The 26,959-nt window shown below is 45.1% G+C and overlaps 1 protein-coding gene across 2 annotated transcripts in view; it reads right to left on the minus strand.

Moving 5' to 3' along the window:
- The window catches only part of FRAS1 (Fraser extracellular matrix complex subunit 1), a 369,664-nt gene that overhangs the window by 89,545 nt on the left and 253,160 nt on the right, over positions 1–26,959 (minus strand). For both annotated transcript variants that reach the window (XM_081020604.1, XM_081020603.1), the window contains exons 27-31: positions 26,428–26,512; positions 23,065–23,391; positions 10,696–10,846; positions 4,149–4,327; positions 1,673–1,789 (exon numbers count right to left, since the gene is read on the minus strand). In XM_081020604.1, the coding sequence (XP_080876730.1) occupies positions 1,673–1,789; positions 4,149–4,327; positions 10,696–10,846; positions 23,065–23,391; positions 26,428–26,512 (859 nt within the window). The remainder of the gene's footprint in view (positions 1–1,672; positions 1,790–4,148; positions 4,328–10,695; positions 10,847–23,064; positions 23,392–26,427; positions 26,513–26,959) is intronic.

Here is a 26,959-nt window from a genome sequence, read left to right on the forward strand (position 1 = left end):
TGCAGAGGGGCATAGTCCAGAGGGGGAAAGCTGGGAAATACTGGGTGAGGAACAGCCAGAAGAGGAAACACCTGGAGAGGGACAGCTGGCAGATTCGGTGTCCTTGGACAGCATTCCTGACCCCCCTTCGCCCAAGACTAGATGGGCTTTGAGAGTGATAGAAAGCCACTTTTGCCCTTTGGAGGAGGTGGCGTTGCGGGCTTCACGGCCCCAGTCCTGCGCAATTGGGGGGATTCCCGGCCGTGTCACCTCCTGGCCAGCTAACTGGCTGGCTCTGGGGGTGTGGCCTGCCTTATTTAAAGCAGGATGTGGCTGGGGATCTCCCTCTTTGCCGCTTACCAGCTGTTCCTGCTTTTCCCACCCTCCCGCCCTTTAAGGTTTTCATTCCTTGACCTTGCTATGGACTTCAGTTGGTCGCCGTTGAGGGGCCTGGTAGGAATTTTTCCACTTGGCAAATTGGCACCAGCCACTTGGTTTTCGCCTACCTCGTAGCAAATTGTCACAACTTTCTTGGTATTGGCGGTTAGGCATTGGTATTGGCGGTTAGGCATTGATCTGCTTATTTACTACCACCAGTTCCCTGAAGCCTGACATTCGGGCACTCCTGGAGGTGCCAACCAGACCCCATGGAGCTGTTTTTCATGGAACCTGGTGCACTATCAACACCGACTCTGCAGGTAGTGTTATTATACTAATCTTTGGCCCAAGCCCATCTCTCAGAGCCACTTTTGCTTTCAGCTGCTAGCTCCACCCATTTTGCATAATAAGACAAAATGTCTCATGGGAAACGAGCACTTCAACACGTACAACAATAGCCTCTTGGTGTATAAGTCTGCTGGCTACAGACAGGAGTGCTCCTTGGCCAAATGGTTGTAGCCCAACTGTCTGAACATCAGCTTTGCATGGAGAAGGTCTCAGGTTCAATTCCTGGCATCTCCAGGTGGGGCTGGGAGAGTCTCCAGTCTGAAACCCTGGAGAGACAAGTCAGTGTAAGACCAGGATTTCCCAAACAGAGGTTTTTGGACTACAGTTCCCATTATCCCTGACCACTGGTCCAGCTAGCTAGAGACAATGGGGGTTGTAGTCCAACAACAGCTGGAGACCCAAGTTTGGGAAACCCTGATGCTGGTAATTGTTGTTGTTGTTTAGTCGTTTAGTCGTGTCCGACTCTTCGTGACCCCATGGACCAGAGCATGCCAGGCACTCCTGTCTTCCACTGCCTCCCGCAGTTTGGTCAAACTCATGCTGGTAGCTTCGAGAACATTGTCCAACCAGTGCAGACAATAGTGAATTAGATAGACCACTAGTCTGACTCAATATAAGGCAGTCTTTTTAGATGACTAATCCACATGGGGCCTGCAATGGGACAGGCAGGGGAAGAAACAATATTTTGCAGCCATTCACTTTAAGTAACCTGAAAATCAGTTTAGGATTGTGTGGAGTTAAGTTACACAACCAGGGATTTGTTTTCATATTTCCTGAACTAACAGTGCAGTCTTATGAATATATCTACTCAGAAGCCCCCTGGAGTTCAATGGTGACCGGATACCAGATTGCAGCTTTAGTTGCAGAATATTCTTTACCAATGGATAAAAAAAACCCAAAAAAACCACACCAGGAAATACAGAGGAGTGACTTCTTTTCACTGTTTATTGCCTTGGGTTGGACTTACGGTCATGTGGAAAGAAGAGCCCAAGGAGATCATGGGGGAATCTGGAGTGTGTGGCAGGATGGCAATGTTGAGCAAGTGCGTCTCCAGGTGGGCTTGTGGGGCGACAGCACTAGAGACCTGCAAATGTGGCAACACAGAAATGAATGAGGATTTTTTTTACACATCATAACAAACAGGTGCAGTGGCTGCCTTCTAAGGTTTATTGCGTAATCTGCGCATCTCCAAAAATTGCCTTAAAAAAACCAGAAACCCTCTGCCTAGTTTCCTACAGGCTAAACACTCATTCTGTGCAGGAAGAACATACAAATAAACCAAGTCTTTTCTCAACAAACACCATTGTTGTGTTGTGTTGTTGCACTCTTCAGAAGATTATTAGGGGTCCCTTGATGACATCAATTACAGTCATACCTCAGGTTAAATGTGCTTCAGGTTGAGCGTTTTCAGGTTACGCTCCGCGGCGACCCGGAAGTAACGGAGCGCGTTACTTCCGGGTTTCACCACTCACGCATGCGCAGACACTCAAAATGACGTCACACGCATGTGCGGAAGTGGCGAATTGAGACCCGCGCACGCGCAGACGTGGGTTGCGTTCGCTTCAGGATGCGAACGGGGCTCCGGAACGGATCCCGTTCACATCCAGAGGTACCACTGTATGAACTTCCCTGCGAGTCAGCTTACCAATTTTCTTCTGCGAAGCACATCAAAAAGGGAGCGTTGGGATGCTCCAGAACACACTCTCCATTCATGTAAGGCAACCATGAGGTCCCAAAGGCTAGGCCAGAGTGCCATTCATGAACTGAGAATGCACCTGAGAATGTGCCACAGAATGGCGGACATGCATTCTGGAGAGCAGGAATCCCATGGAAGACCAGAAGTTGATGTGCAAACTATGCTCTGAATTCAGAAAGATTGAGAACCACTGAGAAGTGATATAATAATAATAATAATATTGCAGCTCAGAATTTCCAACTGCATTCTCTTGAGCAAGAGAATGGGCTCAGAATGTTGCAGCATGGAATGTCTGTGGGGACATGGAGAATTTCCCTCTTGCGGATGGGAACAGAGAGCCCATGTATTCTGCTCAGTTTTCTGGACTGCAGCCAAATGTTTTATCAATGGAACCATGGGAAACGGCAGCATTAAAAAAAATATTCCAACAAATAATAAATCCATAAATTGACTTGTGGGATTCGTTTTTATTAGAGGTCACTGGAAGCGCAGTTCCCTGAGTGCTAACAAAAAAATAATTCATCTGCATTTCCTCCGCAGCGCCAACCCCATTCATCAGGAAGCTGGCAGATGGATTATTGTTTTGCGGTAGGATAGAGCTAGCTGTGGCTTCTCTCCCCTGGCACAATTTACCGTACAATTATGGCCCCAGCAGCAAGGTGCTACAGCAAGGAAAACAGCACCCCTCAGTCATGCAAAATGCATGCAAGTTAACAGCAACACAGCCATTAAATTAAAGATTAGCTTGTTCAACATCCGGCACTTCAACACTTCCTCATTATCACTTATGTTAATTACCTCAGAAATTACTTTAATTGCCTCCCGAGTGCTACCGTAACTGCTTCTATGCGGTGAGGCAAACGTAGAAAACATGGCACACAAGCATTCGAGTTAGCTTAGCCTTTCAGGAGAGTGTTAAACCTAATGAGAGGGGCCTTGTTGAGAAACACAACTTGGCATTTAAAAAAATAATTTGTATCTTGGGAAAGAGGCCTGATAGTAACACAGTTCTATGCCTGCAGGGACAAGAGCTGGACGATATATCGATATAACATCTAAATCCATATCGTGATATTGGTTTCATAATTTTTGATCTGGCAATATATCGCGAATATCATGATGTGTGTGTATTTGTGTGCTGTGTAAAAAGCACAATGTGGGGAAAACCGTGAAACCAGCCAGCGCCTCTGCGTAGCTCCATTCTTATTTCAAACATTGTGATATATCAGTATATGCATGGGTAGGCAAACTAAGTACCAGGGGCTGGATCCGGCCCCATCACCTTCTAAATCTGGCCCGCGGACTGTCCAGGAATCAGTGTGTTTTTACATGAGTAGAATGTGTCCTTTTATTTAAAATGCTTCTCTGGGTAATTTGCGGGGCCAGCCTGGTGTTTTTACAGGAGTAGAATGTGTGCTTTTATTTAAAATGCATCTCTGGGTTATTTGTGGGGAATAGGAATCCATTCATTCTTTTTTCAAAATATAGTCCGGCCCACCACATGGTCTGAGGGATGGTGGACTGGCCCACGACTGAAAAAGGTTGCTGACTCCTGAATATATGGCAAGGTTTGGTTGGTGATGCACCACAGTGCTGAAAACCAAATATCGCCCAGCCCTAGCAGGGACCTTTGCCAACAACTTTGAGGAATCTGACAAGTGCGACTGATGCCATGGCTGAGAAGCAGGCAGGAGAGCAGTTCTGCGAGGGATTAAATAAGCAAGGAGTTTGGTGACGCATAACGTGCCTGGAAGCGAAAGGAGTCGCTCTCCGTCTCGGATCCGGAGTGCCTGTACCAGATCACGCCTTCGTTGATGTCTCGCTGTGTGAACGAGGTGGTTGGTGTGGCTCCTCTTCCGTCAGGCAGAGGCTGCCATACTGGCCCGGGGTCATCTGCTGGCATCGGGACCAGAAACACCACTTCACCTAAAGAAGAAGAGATAAAGAGGGAGATAGCCTTTCTGTTAGATTTCTGTTATGCCACTGTGCAGTTTTTGGAGTCACAAGACTCTGTTTACATTCCAGACTGTTGGAAGTCTCACGGGAGACGGGAGACGGATGTTGATGTAACTGGTTTCCTGTTTCTTTGTTCCGGTTGTTCTCTGACTCTCACAGAGAGCAGGTGCATATTCTTTTCTGTCCTGCATAGTTAGAAATAAATGTAGCGATGTAGCACATATTTCCAGCTCTTTCTGCTGTCCGGGTACTCTGCGTAAAGAGGAACGTGCCTGAAGCCTCATTAAAGGCTTAGGTCATTAATCACCATCAGAGGAGGAGAGCCTAATGGAACCCGCAGCTTTTTGCTAAAGGTTGGAAGTATATGGTAGTACCAGCGTTGCAGTCTTTTGAGCACCAGGCAAGAGCATTTTTATTTGCCGTAGCGTTTTGTGTTGTTGCCGTTGTCGACAAAAGAGAAAAAGAACGCAGAACTATACTGATACAAAATCTTACACCACTTGTTCTTCTCCCGTTGAAAGTTAGTTCCACTTATTTTAATGGATGAAAAGGAATTAAAAAGCACAACGTTATCATAGCTCAGTTGGTAGAGCATGAGATTCTTAATCTCAGGGTTGTGGGTTCGAGCTGGACTAGATGACCCTGGGGATCCCTTCCAATTCTATGTGTGCTCTATATATTCCCCTCATTCTAAAGGCTGGTGTATAATGCTCATCTTTCTATACATTTCTTTGTTTTCTAACAAGTCAGTTTAGTTAACCGCTCTGGCATTGTAAGGGGTTTTTGTTGCCTCTCTGTCTACTTTTAAGTTTTTACACCCTTTCCTATTGCCTCTCGGTCTGCAAACAGCTATGATTGCAATGGGTTTTTGTGTTTCATCTGAATAATTTTTTTATGTTCACTGCCCTGGAATCCATTGAATGGAAGGGGGGAGTTTAGAAATATTTCAAACAACCGAGAAAAGGAGAAAAGCGCCCGCAGGACATGTTCACGCCTTGCTGGATTTCAAGGCCTGCCTTGCAAGGAACGCCGGCTGAAGCATCCTACATTAATCCTTTGTAACATGCACATCTAACAAATATACTGATCTCTACAAAAACACCAGATGTTACTTATGCTCTCTCTTCCAATGAAAGAGGACTTTTCGAAGTCCCAGGGAAGCGAGACAATAGTTAAGCAAATCCAAGGGCAGCTTCAGACAATGCAGATGAGCAGTAGCAGCTGAATAGGCAATAATTGCAAGCCCCACACATTTGAATATGGGAGGTGGGGGGACAATCGGACACCAAAAGGGCGACCATCTTCAGGCCCTGTTGGTGGGCTTCCCAGAAGCAGCTAACCCAACCGGCCACTGTAGAAAACAAGACAGGAAACCTTTTCATTTGATCCCGCAGAGCTCCTCTTACATTCTTGTCATTGCGGGATGGAGATGCAAAACATCTTCTGCTCATGATGTGGGACAACATGACCAGCCAAAGGCATAAAAGAAGGTGCATTCGCTCTACAATTCTTCCCCACAAGGTTGTGGAGCAGCCTGGTTACCTGGCTGAGAGCTGGATTTAACAAAATAAAAAAAAAAAATTCCCTCCAGTAGCACCTTAGAGACCAACTAAGTTTGTTATTGGTATGAGCTTTTGTGTGCACGCACACTTCTTCAGATACAGGTATCTTCAGATACAGGTATCGTGTGTACACACACTTCTTCAGGTATCTGAAGTGGGTGGCGCTGTGGGTAAAACCGCAGAGCCTAGGACTTGCCGATCAGAAGGTCAGCGGTTCGAATCCCCGTGACGGGGTGAGCTCCCGTTGCTCGGTCCCTGCTCCTGCCAACCTAGCAGTTCGAAAGCACGTCAAAGTGCCAGTAGATAAATAGGCCTCCGGAGGGAAGGTAAACGGCATTTCCGTGCGCTGCTCTGGTTCACCAGAAGCGGCTTAGTCATGCTGGCCACATGACCCAGAAGCTGTACGCCGGCTCCCTCGGCCAATAAAGCAAGATGAGCGCCGCAACCCCAGAGTTGGTCATGACTGGACCTATTGGTCAGGGGTCCCTTTACCTTAAGGTGCTACTGGAAGGAATTTTTTTATTTTGTTTCAACTACTGCAGACCAACACGGCTACCTACCTATAGCTGGATTTAAGTTCCACTAAATCAGGCAGTAAAGGGGAAAGGTTAAGGCTGAGGGTTGACAGGGTGTTGGGGGAGGCAGATCTCACCTGACCTCTGAGTGAAGAAGCTATAGCATCACTCCCTCTATTCCCAAAGTTCAGGGGATGTGAGTCATGGGTTATGCAGACAAAATGGCATCACACTGGAGGGAAGTATCAGCAGACCCTGCAGATTTGCAGAAGTACGTAGAATCATAGAATTGAGGAGTTGGCCTACTTGGGAGGAGGCTCAGTTGAGGAATAGGAATGGGTGGCCTAACTGCACAGAACCTCTCAGCCTCTGCCAGGCCTTTGCTGGAATGAATTGTTCTCAGAAGGTTTCTCTCAGCCAGCTGCCGTACTTCCAGCCTCGGCTCCCACCTGTCTATATTTACAGCACTTGTGTCTGGTCCTGACTGGGCCCACTTCAGCTCTGAGGTTGCCTTCAGAGAGCACCTGCTTGGCATGCAGAAGGTACCAGCATCTTCAGGTAGGGCAGGGAGAGAACGCTGCCTGAAATCGCAGGCAGCCACTGCCAGTCTGTGTTGATATTACAGAGCTAGATGGACCCAATGGTCCGTATAAGGCAGCTTCTGTGCCACAGTTCCTGCTTCTATGCTAATAATAATACAAATAATAATAATATTTGTATGCCGTGCATCTGACTAGGTTGCCCAAGCCATTCTGGGCAGCTCCCAACAGAGTTTTGAAAACACAATAAAACACCAGACGTTAAAAAGCTTCCCTATACAGGGCTGTCTTCAGATAGGTCAGATAATTGTTTATTTCCTTGACATATGATGGGAGGGCGTTCCACAGGGCAGGTGCCACTACCAAAAAGGCCCTCTGCCTGGTTCCCTATAACTTCACTTCTTGAGGGAGGGAACCACCAGAAGGCCCTCAGAGTTGGAGCTCAGTGTCCTGGATGAACGTTGGTGGTTGAGATGCTCCTTCACGAATACAGGTTATACTAGTATGCTAAGCCCTTGCTTTCTCCTCAGCCGACTCGGACCTCAGGAAGCAGAACCGACCTCTCAGACGCTCATGCTGAGGCTGTTCCATTTTGTATTTATGAGGCCAGAGAGGGCTCAGCAACACCGGAAGCTTTGTAAAACCTGCACTCCTCCAGCATTATTACAGACGTTGGGACAACTCTCAACAGAAATCCTATCACGCTGACAATAATATTGGGATTCAATATTAGCGCCGCTGCCTGCAGCTGTCCTCTGGGTTGCTGATGGGACGCAGCCACTGAGGCCTGTAATCTATTTTGACACCGGAGTTACAGATTCCATTACGCTGACAGTTTGGAGGCCGCTGTCTCGCGGCCCGTGTTTGTGCTCCTGACAGATCGAGCCCCATCGGGGCTTCTGCGATGTCTATTTAATATCTAACTGCTGAATTATTTAAAATGCATACATCTCAATTAAATAAACCCACACACCAAGCCAATCTGGCATGTAATTGATACTTCCTCTGTCCTTCCAGCCTTTGTGAAATCACACTGCGGTAGCTAAATTTAGCTCGAATCATTGCCGAGGATGTGGGAGGGACACTGACCGATAGTAATAATGATGATCTCTCTCTTTCTCTATTGTAAGACTTGGGGGAGTTGGCGAAGAGAAGCTTACTGGAGCCAGAAGTGTTGTTGGTTTCCTTAATGGTCGTCGTGTAGTGGGCAAACCTCTCCCTTGTTAGATAAATAACACAAAACGGCAAGGAAATAGTTGCAGGAAATAGAAGACTCCACTGAAAGGGCTGTAGCTCAGCAAAAGAGCACACTTTTCCATGTGGACAGTCTCAAGGTTCAGTCTCCAGCTTCTCCAAATAGATCATGGAAAAATGTTTATCTTAAGTTTAAAGGTTTTTCCACGCCCTACCAGAGAGGAATGGCAGATCAAGTTGACGGATTATGCCGAAATGGCTGAAATGACCGGAAGAATAAGAAATCAGGAAGACCAAAATTTTAATAAGGAATGGGGGGAATTTATCATTCATCTTAAAAACCATTGTAAACAGTTAAAATCGTTAGCAGGATTGAAATAACACTTGTAGTTAAATGGTAGATTTCGGACACAATGGAGAGGTAAAAGATTTGGATTACTATAAAAGGTGCAGGAGGAAATGATTAGGACCCACAAAGGGGAGGAGGGAAATCCAGGAGATTCTCTGGAATCTTGTTTCTACCTTTATCTGAAACTCTGGAGAGCCACTTCCATGGTTTAGACCAGAGATGGGCAACCTTTTTGGTCCTGTGGGTTGCCTGCCATGCTTTTTAGAAAAAGCATGCCCTTGCTATCTGTCTGTCTGACTGTCTGTCACTCATACATGGGAATGTTTCTCATAAGATGGTACCTTGCTGCCATATTTGGCATAAAAACAAGTGGGTGGTGTTAAGTTTTGCTCAGGGTAGATCTATTGGGTCTAAAACTGGTTACACATCCCAGCGTTCAAATTTCTACAGCATCATGAAGCTTTCAGGTTGGGCCAACTGAATTCTCTCTCTCAGCTGAGCCTAACTCACAGGGTTGTTGTGAGGTTAAAGTAAAGATAAAGGTACCCCTGACCGTTAGGTCCAGTCGCAGACGACTCTGGGGTTGTGGCAATCATCTCGCTCCATAGGCTGAGGGAGCCAGCGTTTGTCTGCAGACAGCTTCCAGGTCATGCGGCCAGCATGACTAAGCCGCTTCTGGCGAACCAGAGCAGCACACGGAAAGGCCGTTTACCTTCCCGCTGGAGTGGTACCTATTGATCTACTTGCACTTTGACGTGCTTTCAAACTGCTAGGTGGGCAGGAGCTGGGACCGAGCAATGGGAGCTCACCCTGTCACAGGGATTCGAACTGTTGACCTTCTGATTGGCAAGCCCTAGGCTCTGTGGTTTAGACCACAGTGCCACGTGCGCCACTCTCAGCTGAGCCTAACTCACAGGGTTGTTGTGAGGTTAAATTAGCCCGCATCAATGCACACCGTCCCAAGCTCTGTTGAGAAGAGGTGGGGATACCAATGTAAACTTCAGCAAACCATCTTCTGCTTCACATCTAATTTAAATGGGCCATCTCTAGAGACCTCCCAACATGCTGGGAAAAGGGGGCATCTGGGGGGATGTCTATAGGCCACACATTATTTTTAAAAAACCCTGCTTTCTGTGCTTCCCTAAAGTTTATTTATTTAATAAGAGCCAGCATGGTGTAGTGGTTAAGAGCGGTAGTCTTGTAATCTGGGGAACCGGGTTTGCGTCTCCGCTCCTCCACATGCAGCTGCTGGGTGACCTTGGGCCAGTCACACTTCTCTGAAGTCTCTCAGCCCCACTCACCTCACAGAGTATTTGTTGTGGGGGAGGAAGGGAAAGGAGAATGTTAGCCGCTTTGAGACTCCTTAAAGGGAGTGAAAGGCGGAATATCAAATCCAAACTCTTCTTCTTCTTCTTCTTAATTCTTAAAAAGAATGTATCACAGGAAAAAAGTAAAACCTAAGTATTTCTGATAACTTCCAAGTTCAGGGCTTTTCATCTACTTACTCCTGTCCTGAAGCAATAACTTCCCTTGTTTGTGTCATCAATTAGTTGTCGAGGAGATAATTGGGACGATACAAGGAGAGGAATTATAACTTCAGAAAGAGAACAGGCTCTGGGAAAATAAGAACCCCTGAGGATAAGATTGCTGTCTTTTACAATAATGCTTCTCGTTCATACTAATTAGCAGAGAGACCCCATCAACAGCATAAGGCCTCTGCTAAAGTCACTGCGACTGCAGCGGTTTTATATGTGAGCTCTCTCTCTGCCAGCCATTGCTTTAAACGGCATCTGGTTTGATACACACACACACACACACACACACACACACACACACATATATATATATATACACACAGCAAGAAAACTGTCAGGATAAACTGGCTCCATAAGCAGACATGGAGCTGTTTCCTGGATTTGGGGTTTTTAACTGAGAAACCTAAGGCAGAGGTGAAGAAATCTGCAGGAATATCAAAGGAAGCTTCAGTGAAAAAGGTTAGTGAAAATTCTCAGGCACCTCCTGCAGACCTCTGTGTTGCCACCTAATTTTATCTAAAACAAAGTTCAAGGCAAATGTAATACTCAAGCAAGGTAGCCCTGGAAATTTCAGGAAAAGGGAAACTGATTTTCTGTAAGGTTCGCTAGATTCTTCAGGGCGGTTTCATACGCCCACTGCTTACCGTATCGTGGCTGATCTCTAATGGTGTAGACAATCGCGGAATCGCTGACCCCTGGCACCTCAGCTTGCAGAATTCTGTTGGTGATTTGCAGCATCCCTCCCTCCGGGACCCACACCATCGAGCTGGCAACTAATCGCGGCAGACCTTTGCTCTGCAAAGAGGACAGAAAGCGACCACAGTCATTAAACGCTGACCAACAGGAAACACATTTCGAAGACATGATTAAGGCTGACCATCTTAGGTGGTATTACAGTCATACCTCGGGTTACAGCCGCTTCAGGTTGCATTTTTTCGGGTTGCAGACCGCCAAAACCCGGTAGTATCAGAACAGGTTACTTCCGGGTTTTGGTGGTCGTGCATGCGCAGAAGCGCTAAATTGCACTTTGCACATGCGCAGAAGCACCGAATCCCAACCCACGCGTGTGCAGATGCGGGTTGCGAACCCTGCGGGTTGTGAACGTGCATCTCGCACGGATCACGTTCACAACCCGAGCGCCCACTGTATTAGAAGTTTAACTGAAAACCTGAACCAGCCAACCACTGACTTTTTTCTCAGGGATGCGGAACCCTTTCTCAATCCAAGGGCCACATTCCCTTCTCAGCAACCTCCCGGGGGCCAGAAAAGTGGGTGGAGCAACAGATGTAAATTTTTCCTTTGTAAAATAGGCTGAGTCCTACATACACTCTCATATGCCTCTGTATTCTCCTACCAGACAAGCAAGGGCTAGGATCAGAGTTCAATGACGTATTCCATCCAGGTAAAAATGTTCGGGGTGCGAAGCAGAACCACTGAGGGGTGTGGCTTGGAGAGAGTGGGTGTGGCTAAGTGTCCTGAGGGCCAGACAGGGATGGAGGGCCATGTTCAGCTCCTTAGGTTCCCCACCCCTGCAGTAAGGTGTCAGGAGACTTGATTTGGGGAGACCAGGAATTTGGGAAACAGCACAACCACATTAAATATTGAGGAACAATCTTAGTAGGAACATCTCAGGGGTCTCTGGCAGTGGGATAGTGGCCCCAGTGTGCTCATTAAAATAGGGAAGTACTAGCTAAAGGCTGCTGCTGTTTGATTTTTTTTTAAAGCTCTTAGTTTTAAAATGTTTCAAAATGTTATATGTTAGATTTTTGTATTTGCATTTGTGGGGTTAGGGGCTTTTGTTGGGGGGTATATTTTTATTAGTTTGTAGTTTTGTTAATTGTCTTAATTATTTTTATAATGTATTCTGTGCTTTTATGTTGTGACTTTGTGTTGTGAACCGCCCTGAGACAGAGGACTGTATATATATATTTTAATAATAATAATAAAATATTAATGAAGTAACAATAACTTTATAGTAATAAAATAAATATGTAATAATAGTAATGTTAAGCAGAACATTAAAAAAATTCTTTTGCTGCAGAATCCACTGCACTTAAGAGAAGCTTAGTAACAGGTGTTTCATAGAGAGTGGACCTCTTAAAAAGGTGAAGAAGATTATCAGAATTATTACATCAAGGGAGAAAGCAGAGAGTCTGGATGTGCTTTGAAGTCCTATAAGCATGTAGGATCAAAAAACTGCTTTACTTAAGTATCAAGGAATACTCTTAAGTATATATGTATTTTTAAAATTTCAAGAAGTTTCTAGATTGACTCCATCTTACATTCACTTCAACTATACGTTGAAGCAGTCCTGAGGGCCAGGAAGAGGGGTTTGGAGGGCCACCTTGGACCTAAGGGTCCCCACATACAACTGTAGGCATAAAGGGCTCTCTCCTCAGTCATGTACAACTTCACTTGCTCCCCTTCACAATTCTAAAAGGGGCTAGGATTTCATCAGTGGAATGCTGGAGAGTTTGCTTTTATTCCTCCTAAATGGACAAAAAGAAGAATTCGTCCCCCCTCCCACCCTTATCTAATCATTTCTCCAGTCATTTTTGAAACAACATTCCTTCTTGGCAGGCTTTAATGCTTTAATCCAACAAATAAATAATAGTGAAGGAGACTATTATTATTATTATTATTATTATTATTATTATTACTGTTCATTTCATTTCTATACCACTTTCTGTTTTTAAGAATGGAACCCCAAAGCAGTTTACAATACATTAAAACATCAATTAAAACAATCCAGAATAAAAAATTGCTGAAGAAAGTCAAACATAAAACATAAATTAACTGGAAACTAAAATTATTACTTTAAGATTTCTTAAATTATCTTTAAGATTTCAAAATAACACATTACAAAGGAGGTCAACTACAGAATGCACATTTAACACAGCAAACTTAACAGTAACAATTATCCTAAATGCTTCAAAAGAAAAGGAAGTCAAATGTAAAACGCACATTTTAAACAGCACAATTAACAAGAGAACAAACTATTATCATAAGCATAGAACAGATCTGCTGCTGCCAAAGCTGCTAACCCTCCAAACTTATTACTTTTGATTCACCAGTTCTAAGCCAGCTTCGTAAAAAAATCTGGCAGGATTTGGTGTCAGCAATTTACAATGGAAGTATTTGACCCCAGCACCAAAATAACCAAAATCCTGCACCGAGAAAATTGGTGTCCCCCAACACATTATAAACAGGTTGCACATTAATTCCTGCATGTCCAGCTTGATACTGCCTTTACAGCAGATGTCATCAACCTTTTCAGAGCTGAGAGCAATTTTGAAGTTTTGAGCAAGTGATGTGGGTGAAATCGCTCCGCTAGTTTCTTGCCCTCCTTCTCCAGATCAGCCCTCTCCACTGTTAAGTTGTGGCTGAACATATCAGACGACACAGCGATTCTTCAAACAGCTCTTGTTTATTCACAGGCCAGAACAGAACTGAACTGAAGGGTTCAGCCAGCCTGCTTATATAGAGCTCCACTAGAATGCAACAGTAACCATTTTCTGTAACTATCCAATCACTGAACGTCACTTTCAATCCCTTATTTGCATATGTGGACCTGAACTATCTACAGTATCCCCCTGCTGGCCCAGGGTGAGAACTTCAGTACATAACATCCACCCCCTTCCTTTGAGGCAAGATGGCATTTTGATCCCCTGCTTCTTCCTTCCCCAGAAGCAAACATAGCCTAGCTTGCTCCAGAACAAAGCCTTGCTCAAATAGTGTAGTGCCACTGTATTCTGTAATAGTGCCACTGTATTCTGCTCTGGTCAGACCTCACCTGGAGTACTGTGTCCAGTTCTGGGCACCACAGTTCAAGAAGGACACTGACAAACTGGAACGTGTCCAGAGGAGGGCAACCAAAATGGTCAAAGGCCTGGAAACGATGCCTTATGAGGAACGGCTAAGGGAGCTGGGCATGTTTAGCCTGGAGAAGAGGAGGTTAAGGGGTGATATGATAGCCATGTTCAAATATATAAAAGGATGTCACATAGAGGAGGGAGAAAGGTTGTTTTCTGCTGCTCCAGAGAAGCGGACACGGAGCAATGGATCCAAACTACAAGAAAGAAGATTCCACCTAAACATTAGGAAGAACTTCCTGACAGTAAGAGCTGTTCGACAGTGGAATTTGCTGCCAAGGAGTGTGGTGGAGTCTCCTTCTTTGGAGGTCTTTAAGCAGAGGCTTGACAACCATATGTCAGGAGTGCTCTGATGGTGTTTCCTGCTTGGCAGGGGGTTGGACTCGATGGCCCTTGTGGTCTCTTCCAACTCTATGATTCTATGATTCTATGATTCTATGAAATGTTTACAAGCCCTAAGCGGGCTGTGAGCTGCAGAATCAGAGGACCACGAAACAGCACCCAGGACAACTGCTTTTCATCTCTGTCTCAGATCCTCAGAAAATCACAAGCCCAGGCCACTGCCATTTCCGAAATTGCCACCAGGACTCAATGCAGTGAAAAAGCAACAACAACTCAGACCAGATGGTCCCATTTGGCATGGCAGCTTTAGTTGCCCTAATTTAAAAAGATCAGTCTGAGGACTGGGGTAAAGCACTGAAACCACTAAGAGAAGATATCGTAAAAGTCACCCAATTGTCTCAGACATTTCCACAACAGATAATGAAGCAATGGAACTCAGCAAGGAGAACAGAACTACAGTCAAACCTCAGCTCCCGAACGCCTCTGTTTTGGAACGTTTCTGACTCCCGAACGCCGAAAACCTGGAAGTAAATACTCCGGTTTCCGAACATTTTTCGGAAGTCGAATGTCTGACGTGGCTTCCGCTTGAGTGCAAGAAGCACATGCAACCAATCGGAAGCCGCACCTCGGTTGTCGAACATTTCGGAAGCCGAACAGGCTTCCGGAACGGATTATGTTTGACAGCCGAGGTTTGGCTGCATGATGAAAAATGTATTTTAAAAAACACTCCATCTGACATCAAATTGCAGTTCAAGGATGCACAGAATCAGGACTCTTGCCAGAATTTATGCCTCCAAGGGTCTCTGGGGAGCTTTGGAGACACCAACCTACGTGAGGCTTTTGTGTCCTGAATAAAGAAAATACTTCCTGACACCATTATACAAGCCGGCCATTTCGAGAGGATACACAGAGCACTCCATCCAAAGTAAAAGAAAATGGTAAGACATCATTGCTCGCTTTAAAGGTAAAGGGACCCCTGACCATTAGGTCCAGTCGTGACCGACTCTGGGGTTGTGGCACTCATCTCGCTTTATTGGCCGAGGGAGCCGGCGTACAGCTTCCGGGTCATGTGGCCAGCATGACTAAGCCGCTTCTGGCCAACCAGAGCAGTGCACGGAAACGCCGTTTACCTTCCCGCCAGAGTGGTACCTATTTATCTACTTGCACTTTGATGTGCTTTCGAACTGCTAGGTTGGCAGGAACAGGGACGGAGCAACAGGAGCTCACCCCATTGCGGGGATTCGAACCGCCGACTTTCTGATCAGCAAGTCCTAGCCTCTGTGGTTTAACCCACAGCGCCACCCGCGTTTAGCTCCTCCATAATTAAAAATGACTTAATTCAAAAGTTCAGAACACTGAGAAAAACTGTAACAGAAAATTCAACAATGAACATCTACCAGGATCTCTGCACAAGAACGCTGCAACGCAGCTGTGAACTTAAAATTTGCACCACGGTAGTCCATGAAGCAGGCGTAAGGTACCGATGGGGCTGCCATTCAAACTCCCAATAACTTATGAAGGAGTAACTAAAGACGTTTCCACACAACCGGAGATTTTTTTTAAAAAAAACCACTGAATCAACTGGGACTGCAACCAAATGAAGACAAACAGCTGGGAGAAGTGGAGAGGAAAATTCAAAGGAGGAGACTGGCAGCAAAGAAAAAAAGGAAGAAAAGCAAGACGAAAAAGACAGCTGCAAAAAAACTCAACAACAACAGCAAAAACAGCACACAGATGGCTTCTTCTCTGCCTACTGAAATTACCATCTATAACACACCTTCCAACATTTTCGCCCCCAAAATTGGGACGTAAGGAGGGGAGTACCTTCCCTTCTATTGCTCATCAGCAGGGTCGTGCCACAGCACTGGAGCCTCAGCATTTTGGTGCAACCCTGCTGACAAGCGCCAGACTGAAAAAGGGACATCCCGGGATGCAAAGAGAAGCCGGGATTGGCTTCTGGGGTAATAATAATAAAAACAAAAATTTATTTATATCCCGCCCTTCCCGGTTCAGAAAATCGGGCTCAGGGCGACTAACAACAAATTTAAAACACTTAATTGATGCAACAAAAACAGCATAAAATACAATATAAAACATGAAGAACAATAAATTCAGAATTCAAAAATCAATTTGGGGGGAAATCCATCCAATAAACATTAGATGATCACCAGGGCTAACTATTTGGGCCAGCGAGGAGACCAGGGGAGAATTAGCTGTGGGATCCCAGAGTGGGTAATCTTCATAAAAAGGTAACAGGATGTCCCACTTAAAACGGGACAGTTGTGGGGTATTGTCAAGCATGCAGAGTCCTCTCCTCCCCCGGTAACTTCATAGGAAGAATCACAAGCCGTTTGTGTTTCATGGTCCTTTTATTTCAGTCATCTTGTTGCAAAGCAAGAACCTATGTCTCTCCACAAGGAGAGGGGTTGGCTACTCTGAGCCCTTCCCCTTCCGTCCCCAGCAACATCCTGGGCGCCAATGGGAAGTTCCACTCCTCTGTATTCTCTGTTCTCTAATATGCAGAGACCTATGAGACCGAGAGGAGGGGGGTCACCCTTGCTCTCTAGGGAGGTCTCTGCTGGCTGTTCCCTCCCTTCTCCCTCTTCTTTCACTATTTTATAGCTAGGTAACTCCTGCAAAGGCTGTGGAGCGTTCTGTCTGCTACAGAAACCACTGGGGAGAAGCGGGGCAAATCTTCCCCCTCTTCAGAGAGAAGCTGATCTGACTGAGGATTCACTTCAAAATCTTCCTGTTTGGACCTTTCCCTGACAGGTTTGCTATAAGTTCGACAAAAAGCAATAATCTCTTTAACCAAAAAGGGCAAGAATTGGCTTTATACTATGGGTCCCCAGCCCAAGTTTTGGTGACTGGGGAACCCTCTCTGACATTTCCCATTGACTGGAGCAGTAGCGTCGCAACAGGGGGAGGCAGCGTGCCCCGGGTGCGATGTCTGGGGGGTGACAAGAAGGTACCCCATGGGGACTCGCGGCGGCGCAAGCAGCCATCGCACCACCACAGCCACATGTGGAGAATCCTCCATTTGTGGCTGCAGCTGCGAGCAGAGGATCCCGGCGCTGACGGCAAACCACTATGTATAACGCATGTGCGGCATCGCTACATATGGCGTATGCGCTGTACGTAACGATGCCGCACATGTGCCATACACAGCGGTTTGCAGCCCCAGATGTCACGATGCCTTTGTTCGCCCCTGGACTGGAGCACCAAGCAAGGCTGCCCACTGTCTCCCCTGCTTTCCCCTCTGGCTATGGGACCCTTAGCTTTGGTAGTGAAAACAGAATTTGATTTGGAAGGTTCTGAATTATTTGGAGAAACCTATCCCATCAATAAGGGATGCGGGTGGCACTGTGGGTTAAACCACAGAGTCTAGGACTTGCTGATCAGAAGGTCGGTGGTTCGAATCCCCACGACGGGGTGAGCTCCCGTTGCTCGGTTCCTGCTCCTGCCAACCTAGCAGTTTGAAAGCACGTCAAAGTGCAAGTAGATAAATAGGTACCACTCCAGAGGAAAGGTAAATGGTGTTTCCGTGCGCTGCTCTGGTTCGCCAGAAGCGGCTTAGTCATGTTGGCCACATGACCCGGAAGCTGTACGCCGGCTCCCTTGGCCAATAAAGTGAGATGAGCGCCACAACCCCAGAGTCGGCCACGAATGGACCTAATGGTCAGGGATCCCTTTACCTTTATCCCATCAATATGTTGGCAGATGCCGTTGCTCTATTCCTTTCTGATCCTGAAACCTCATTACCTGCTGCTATGCACCAATTTACTATATATGGGTAGATATCTGGCTTCATTGCTAACTTCACCATATCTGAGCTGAGCTATACACAACCTGCCAAAACTACGACTGCATTGGCACAAAAGAATAGGTTTGGAACTCTACCTACTTTATATACCTGGGAGTGGATATACCTGAGAATATACCTGAACTAGAAAAAAATGAACTTCACTGCCTTGATAAAAGATTTAACAACTAAGCTCTAGAACTGGTCAAAGCTATCATTCTCAAGATTGGGCAGAGTTTCTATAACAAATATGTTGCTATTACTGTGTCTTCTTTACTTATTCCAAGTCTTACCAATAAGCAGACCCATCTCTCATGTTAATAGTCGGCAAAAAAAATCTATTAATTTTTTAAAAAATATATAAATTTTTGTTAGTTTTTACACATATTTTCCAAACAGAACATATCATCCCATCTCATCTTATACAACATTTTAGCTATTTTAGCCTGAGACTTCCATCAACCACGTCTAACGTTTTTCAAACCTCATCTCTTAATCTTACATTTGTTATCCTAACTATTACTTTTAATAATCCGTAAGTTAAAATCCATTCTCATAAATATTTTCTGCAATATTTCATATAGTTCTACTTACAAAACTTCTTGTAGTCCTACAAACGTAGTCAGTTGGGTTATAATTGTCTTTCAAATAACTCGTATATTTACTCCAATATTTCAAGAATTTCTGGTCCCTCTGGTTTCGAATTCTCCCTGTCATCTTATCCAATTCTGCGTAGTCCAAAAAATCTATTAAATTTTATTGATGCAAACAAGAGACCTCAGCTATATCATAAAACCCTTTACAGGGCCAAGAAAGGTGTATAAAGACTCTGCTCACTTGAAGGATATCTGTCAGGGAACTGCCATCGGCTCAGGGGCGAGAGGGGAAAAGCCGGATGGATTACAGAGAGCCCCCAAAGATCGTGGGAAGCAGCACCTCCTCAGCGGAGGAGAGTAACCACGCCTCCAGTGGAGAGGAGCTTCAGGGCTCGGAGGAGGCGAGGCGGTGCCAGGACACCTTGCCTGGGCAAAGCGGGGAGGAGAGAGGTCCTCCGTTACCCACGCCCTCCCTGTGCAGTAGGCTTCCGCGCAGAGAGGGGAAGCGCAGACTGGGCGTCAAGAAACTACTCTGCTGGGGAAGGTTTAAGGACCGCCCACTCACAGATTCTGCCAGTGAATGAGCAAGACACGGAATAGAGGCGCTCTGTGTAGTGAAGGTTTTTTTGGCACCAATAACAAGGCTTTACAGCCGACCAAGGAGGCACTTGCCTGATTGCTCTCGAGCAACCCCCTGATACCCTTACAATATCCTTTTGATTTTACAAGGCTCACACCAGGCCCCATGGTTAAAAAGGGATGATGGAGGTCAAGACTTTATGTGTTCCCTTATCAGAAAATGGACAAGACACTAGAAGGCATTATTAATCCCTTTCTAAAATCAAAAAGAGATTTGACCATATGGAAAAAATGGAGACTGCCGCTCTGCGCATGCTCTGGGGTATTTTCCCGACATGCAACAAATGAAAGGCCATTTTTGTTCGCCTCTGGAAAAAGAACTCTGCACATGACCCAAGCTGTTTCAAGCAACAACAATAAAAGAGGCGGGGAAGCCCTGCTTGTGTTTTGCAAAGATTTTGGAAGTGCCGCTCTCCTAACAACTGGATTGCTTTCAGACCCACGCAGCCGAAAACATTCCTCGCAGCAGAAAATCATCCAGCACAGATTAAACACTCTCAGTTTCTGTCATCACTGTTTCTTTGTTAATGCCTTTACGATAATGTGTTTTTATATGGCTTTTCATAAAAGGTATTTTTTAAAAAATAAAAGGATATATTAGACTGTAAGCTGAAATTCTTCAAATGCCCTTTCAAATCAGGGCATACCACACTGAAATTGTTCAGCCTTTCATTCTAATAAGGTGCATGTTCACAGATAAGCAGCGTGCGTAACAGGCGGCCTCCAGCTAGGGTTATACCAGCATCCGTAACAGCTCTTGGATAACAACCAAGAAGAAGAGGAGGAGGGAGGGAGGGAGAGAAGAAAGAAAGAAAGAAATCTTCTTTTATGTATGTCTAGACGCCGCTTCTCCAAAAATAAACCTAGCATCTGGTTTGTCTCCCAAGGCTATTGTGGAAAGGTGATAATTAGGCTAAGGCAGAAACTGGGTCCTTGCCAGCCCTACCTCACACTAAATCCTCTAGGGGGTTTCCGCGGCTCTTAAACCAGCGGTATCTTTTGCTCTCTTTTTTCCAAATGCTTGCAAAGTGGGATTCAGAAAATAATGAGACAAGGGAGTGTGAAATTGCCTAATAAAGCAAATTATATTCCGCAATCCACCTTCATCATTGTTTGTTAACAAAACCTGCGTGATCAACAGAAGGCGGGGAAATAGTGTTCTCAACGCCTTAGAATCAAACACCCACCAGTCTGTTGTTCTGTGGGGAAACTGAGATGTGAAAGGCGAGAGATTTATACTATCTGAAGAGAAACCAGAGGATATGAAACTGAGATACGAAAACTAGGAGCTAAATGGCACCTTTAGCCTAGGTTATGGGCACAACAATGGAATGTCAGGGCACGCTTTTTCTATTACAAGGATACAAAGCTGAAAACGAACAAACTGCACCTGAAATATTATGTTTATTTTTCACATGGTCTAGTGCATGGGTAGGCAAACTAAGGCCCGCGGGCCAGGTCCGGCCCAATCACCTTCTAAATCTGGCCCACGGACGGTTTGGGAATCAGCATGTTTCTACATGAGTAGCATGTGTCTTTTATTTCAAATGCATCTCTGGGTTATTTGTGAGGCATAGGAATTCGTTCATTATTATTTTTTCAAAATATAGTCCAGCCCCTCACAAGGTCTGAGGGACAGTGGACCGCCTCCCTGCTGAAAAAGTTTGCTGACCCCTGGTCTAATCCTTCCCCTGCCCACCCTCCTAATATTCTTAAGAGGGTCTCTTTTTCATACCCCCAAAATTTTTTTATTTGAGTTTCTACTGAAATGAGGCTGCATTTTAATATTGTACTTAATCTTGTTTTTAAGTTGTATTTTAATAAATTGTTTTTATACCTGGTGTTAGCCGCCCTGAGCCCGGTCTTGGCTGGGGAGGGCGGGGTATAAATAAATTATTATTATCCTAGGATTAGAGCAGGCATAGGCAAACTCGGCCCTCCAGATGTTTTGGGACTCCAACTCCCATCATCCCTACCTAATAGGACCAGTGGTCAAGGATGATGGGAATCGTAGTCTCAAAACATCTGGAGGGCCAAGTTTGCCTATGCCTGGATTAGAGGGCAGTTTGCAATATAAAAACTAAAAACAACAACAACATAAGAGCAAACAAAAACAATACCCTTCTCACAGTTTAAAAGGCCACTGATTGCTTAATTAGTCAAAGGCCGGAGGGGCTGAAAGAGAATATTCCCAGGTCAGCTCTGGGTCTGCAGAATCCAAAGTCCCCTCATTCTCTCCCCCAATAAAAACAGGTCCCAAAACTGCAACAGTGGTGCAAAAAGAGTGTACAGTGAGAAATTGCTACTCTTCGACTCAAAACAGTAGAACTTGACACCATCCCACAAGACTGAGCAGCAGATTCTGGACAAACAGAAGGACACACATCTAAATGCAAATCACAATTACTAATTGTATGGAATTCAGTGCCACCAGCTAGCTTAGGTGGGTTTTTGAAAGCATTAGGCAGGATAAGCAGCAAGTTCTGAAAGATACAATTGGTGCTTCCCTACTCGAAAGCAGCATACCACTAGTTTTCAGAATATCAGGGAGTTCCCAAAGGTTCTCTGGCTAGCCACTGCTGGAGACAAGAGCGGACTTTTGAGGAAGAACACGGAGCACTTCTCACTGTCAAGTACATTGGGTTCTGCTGTGTCGCAGCATGCCCAAATTGCACAAGAATCGCTCTGTGCCATTAAGGGCTTTTCAAACATATGCAGAACGAGAACAATCCATGCCTCTTACACATGCGAGGCCTCTTGAGTTCAGGGTTTGGCAGACGATGAAAGCTGAGGCCCACCTTGCATTGCTTGCTAGCAAGCCACAAAGCCCAACTGACAAGTTACTACAAACCAGTGCCAGCTGTGCGTGCAATGGGGGGGTTCCCCAACACACACACACACACCCCTCCTTTTTCTCTGCATGGGTTTCTGTTCAACAAGGTGATCATAAGTCTTATTACCTGAAGTCCAAATGACAGCCAGAAACACCAGAAACAAAGAACCACAAGGCAGACTGCAGCCACCTCCCCTAAAATATGGCAGTATTTCTCCCCTAGCTAAAATTGGAATGATGAAATAAAGGCCTGAAAGATGCTTAAAGGCCATCTACCTGAAGCCACCACAAACTTTCAATGCCATTAAGCTTCTTAGCAGGAACGCATTTGACCACAGGTGATCAAATGCAAAATTCCATCCATGCAGAAAGCTAGTTCTTTAAGATTAGGTTGGAAGCATTTGGTGGCGCTGTGGGTAAAACCAGAGCCTAGGATTTGCCGACCAGAAGGTCGGCGGTTCGAATCCCCGCGACGGGGTGAGCTCCCGTTGCTCTGCTCCTGCCAACCTAGCAGTTCAAAAGGACATCAAAGTGCATGGAGATGAATAGGTACCACTCCGGCGGGAAGCTAAACGGTGTTTCCGTGCACTGCTCTGGTTCGCCAGAAGCGGCTTAGTCATGTACGCCGGCTCCCTCGGCCAATAAAGCGAGATGAGCGCCGCAACGCCAGAGTCGGCCACGACTGGACCTAATGGTTAGGGGTCCCTTTACCTTTTTATTCCCCCCCCCCGACCTGCTAGTTTTCTACATGCATGGAGATATAAGATTATCTAGATCTAGATACACACCATGTTCTGGCTGCTCCCCTATAGTGTGGAACAAGCCCCACTTAACCCAACAGGATTTAATTCTGAGTAAATGGGCACAGAGTTACACAACGCATTTATGGCATAGGAACACTCTATGGAGATTTCCATCATGGCACTTACTTTCGGCGTAATTTTGATGTGGAAGAGTATATTCTGAAAGTGATACCCGTCGCTTGCCTGCAGAACCACCGTGTCTTCCGAACTGTCGGATCCATCGTGGATGTAATGCACAAATCCCTGCAAGAGGTCATCAAGGTGGAAAAGATTCGTCGCCAGCGATGTGTCCCCAGAAAGCTTGGCTAGCTGCCCGTGTTTCGGAGGATCTAAAACAGCCAGTGTCACGCTCTCAGGATTATCACTGTCTCGAATATCAAGCAAAAGGTTGGTGATGGCTCCAGCTTCCCCTTGGCCAAGAATGAGGGCTTCGTTCCTTAGAACGTAGGGAGCCTGAAATGTAAAGACAGCGTTCAGTTCCTTGCTTGCATAGGTAGGAAACTAAAGCCTGGGGGCCGGATACGGCCCAATCGCCTTCTAAATCCGGCCCACGGACGGAATCCAGGAATCAGCATGTTTTTAGAAATCAGAAGCATTATTACTCGGCATTGTAGGAGATGATATAAAAAGAAAGGATTGTAAATTATTTTTATATGCAGTGAGGGCAGCAAGAATATTATTGGCACAAAATTGGAAGCAAGAAGAACTACCAACAAAAGAAGAGTGGAGGATGAAACTGATGGTCTATGCAGAATTAGATAAATTAAGAGGAAGAATTTGAAATCTGTGGGACCAGAGATTCACAGAAGACTGGCATAAATTTATGGACTATTTGGAAAGTAATTGTGATGATCAGATTACGCTTGTAGGTTTGCAAGAAGTTTTGTAAGGTGGACTATTTGAAATACTGCAAAAAAAAAAAAAGGTAACGAGGGGACTGTTAGTTAAGATAATTAAAGGCAATAGGAATTTAAGAAATGCAGAATAAGTGATAAGAACGGAGGAGCATCAGAGGGGCTGATGGAAGTCCAAAAAGATTGTATAAGAAGTGAAGTTTTGTTGTATAAATGGTAATTAATATGTAAAAATAAATAAAAAAATATTTTTAAAAAAGGAATCAGCACATTTTTACATGAGTAGAATGTGTCCTTTTATTTAAAATGCATCTCTGGGTTATTTGTGGGGCATAGGAATTAGTTCATTATTATTTTTTCAAAATATGGTCCGGCCCACCACACGGTCTGAGGGACAGTGGACCGGCCCCCTGCTGAAAAAGTTTACTGACCCCTGGTCTACGGTTTAAACCCATTGCCACAAAACCACAGCTGTACCAACAACCGCTCATTTCCACGGCCTGTGTAAATTTGCGAGCGCAGATGCACTTAACTTGTTTTACATAGATCCTTATAGCCACAGGGAGGAAAAGGGAAGCACTCATTCAGGTTACTAATTCTGTTCTGAGGGAAGGCAAAGAAAGCAACTTAAGGGGTGACAGGTGAAGTCATGCCACTGACTGAGTTGGGAAAGAGGCAGGAGAATGGACAGGGCCACTGCAGGCTACAGGTGAGGAGCCATCATGTGTTTTTAAAAATGTTTCCCTACATAAAAATGAAATCCTGCAAGTAGAAAGCTAGCACAGCAGTGAAAAGCCTTGACCAGAACATTTTCCCCCCTTGATGTGCTGGTTTTGTTTGTTTGTTACTTTTCAAAATGCATTTGCTTTCATCTGTTTAGACAGTTTTATATACCGTTTAATTGTTTTGCTTCAAGTGCCAGGGTACTAAGGGCAGAATTGCAAGGGGGACTTGAATATAGTTGAGACCTGAGAAAGGATCTCTGCCACACTACTGAAAACCTTGAGATCTAAGAGGCCATCTGCCTTGGATGCTCTGGTTGAGATTCCTTCATTGTAGCGGGTTGGACTAGAGGAAGAGGACAGCTGGGATAGCTCCGTCAGCAGAGCAGAGCTGCAGATTCTCAATTTCAGAATCGTAGGTTTGAACCCCACATTGGGCAAAAGATTTCTGCATCGCAGGGAGGTTGGACTAGATGAACCTAGTGGTCCCTTCTAACTCTACAATTCTATGTTTCTATTAACTCATAAAAATTTAGGATATTGGTCCATTTTGTTCAGTATTGGCAGCATCTAACAGTGTATGTTAGCAAGCAAGTTGTCTGCCTAACTTAGGTGCCGGTGTTTCAGCCGGAGAGCTGTGCTGGTTACTTTCCTACCCAATACTGAACGTTAAAACAAGGCACCGAGAGCCCTGGAATCTAAGAGGCTAACCAAAAGAAAGCATTAAAAGGAACTAATAAACACTTCTTGAAAAGGCTGATGAATCAGGCTTCTTCAGCTAGATAGCAAGGGTCATCAGCGCAAGGTCTCATTTGGACTGGTGGAAATAACACATTACTGTATGAAGTACACACGTTGAGGTTATTGCTAACGATTGGCGATGCACGTATCTTCTGAAGGGGAAGGGAGAGGCTTAGTTTAGAACCATGAAATTGGAGCTGAGGAGAAGGGAAAATAGCGCTAAATCCAGAAGGCAGGACAGAGCAAGAATATTGGGGATGGGAGCCATGCAGAACAATGAAATCTTATGTACCAGAATCATCTGGTGCTAAAGACAACAGAGGACACAGCCAATTCATTTCAATTCAGGTACTGTTTTTCTTTTGCTTACTATCCTTTCACATTGCTCGTTTACATTACGTTAACATGTTTTCACTGTTTTCATCTGCTCTGCATACTTTGAAGAAAGGTGTAGAAAGCTATTTACACCAGGCCAAGCTATTTGTTCATGTAGACCTGTATTGTCTACCTTGACCGGAAGCAGTTCCCCAAAACATCAGGAAGAAAGAATTTTCCAGCTACCTGATCCTTTTAACTGGCGGTGCCACGTATTGAACCTGACACCCTATGCATGCGACAACCACTGAGCCATGCATCACACTCTAATGATGGGATTATTAGTGGAGTTCTTCTTGCTTACCTTCATGAAGGCTAGAGACATGGGTTGTTGTTTATGGCTTTTAAAAACACAACACCTCGTTTCTCAGGATGCGAAATCCTGATAGCCAACACTCAAGTTTCTGCACAACTCTACGGTGATGTGGTAGAGTTACAGAATACATGTCATTCTTGGTGGAGGGGGAAAGGCATATTTAAAAAGTGGGGAAACTGGGATGAGGGGGGGGAAAGAAGATGATCACTAGTCCGGCTCTGTTCTGTGATTAATTCAGTTTCACCCTGGCCTACTGCCCCAAAGGACTAACCATCAACATAAAGTGGAAAACGAGCAGGGAGTAATGCAACAATGGAAGATAACAAAACTTCCGAAATGCCTGGAAAGTTTGGTGTGCAGGAAGGCTAACCATCATACGGAAAGCTCTGTGGCCTGCAGACAAACGGGGAATCAAATATAGATCTGGATACGTATTTTCCCTTCACATTTTTGAAAAAAATATATACAGATCATAGCTTACCTTTGTTGATTGTGCTTGAACAGTGAACGTTTCTGGTTCAGAGAAGTACTGTTGATGGCTGATCTTTAGGGAAAACTGCCCATTCCTACATGAACACCCAAAGAAGGTTACATAAATAGATGTTGCTTTTTGATAGGAATACAAGTGCACAGCATGATTCATCGACTACAGGAGGTGGTGTACAAAAAAAAAAAAAATTAATGCTCAAAAAAGGTGCTAAACCTTTTTGATCGGTGATAATAGCAGACTAGAAAATATCAACCTTGGAAGCGTTCATTCTGATCTGTCGGTGCGGAGGTTATATGACATTGCCAGCGAGTGGTTGCTATTCTGCACTTTATAGAGCAATTACCCATCACATTTCTTACTGGACATATTGCAGCTGGAAAAATGATGGGATGATTGCCCTTGAAAGTGAGAGATAACAGCCAAATTTTGTTGGAATAAAGAGCCCATCTGGAAGAGCCCCTTGTGACCACAGCCAAAAATGGCTCTGCCATAGCGCCTTCAAGGCTGCGTGTGTATACTGAGA

This window comes from Podarcis pityusensis, assembly GCF_964106645.2.
Source record: "Podarcis pityusensis genome assembly, chromosome: 9".
Lineage (NCBI taxonomy): Eukaryota > Metazoa > Chordata > Lepidosauria > Squamata > Lacertidae > Podarcis > Podarcis pityusensis.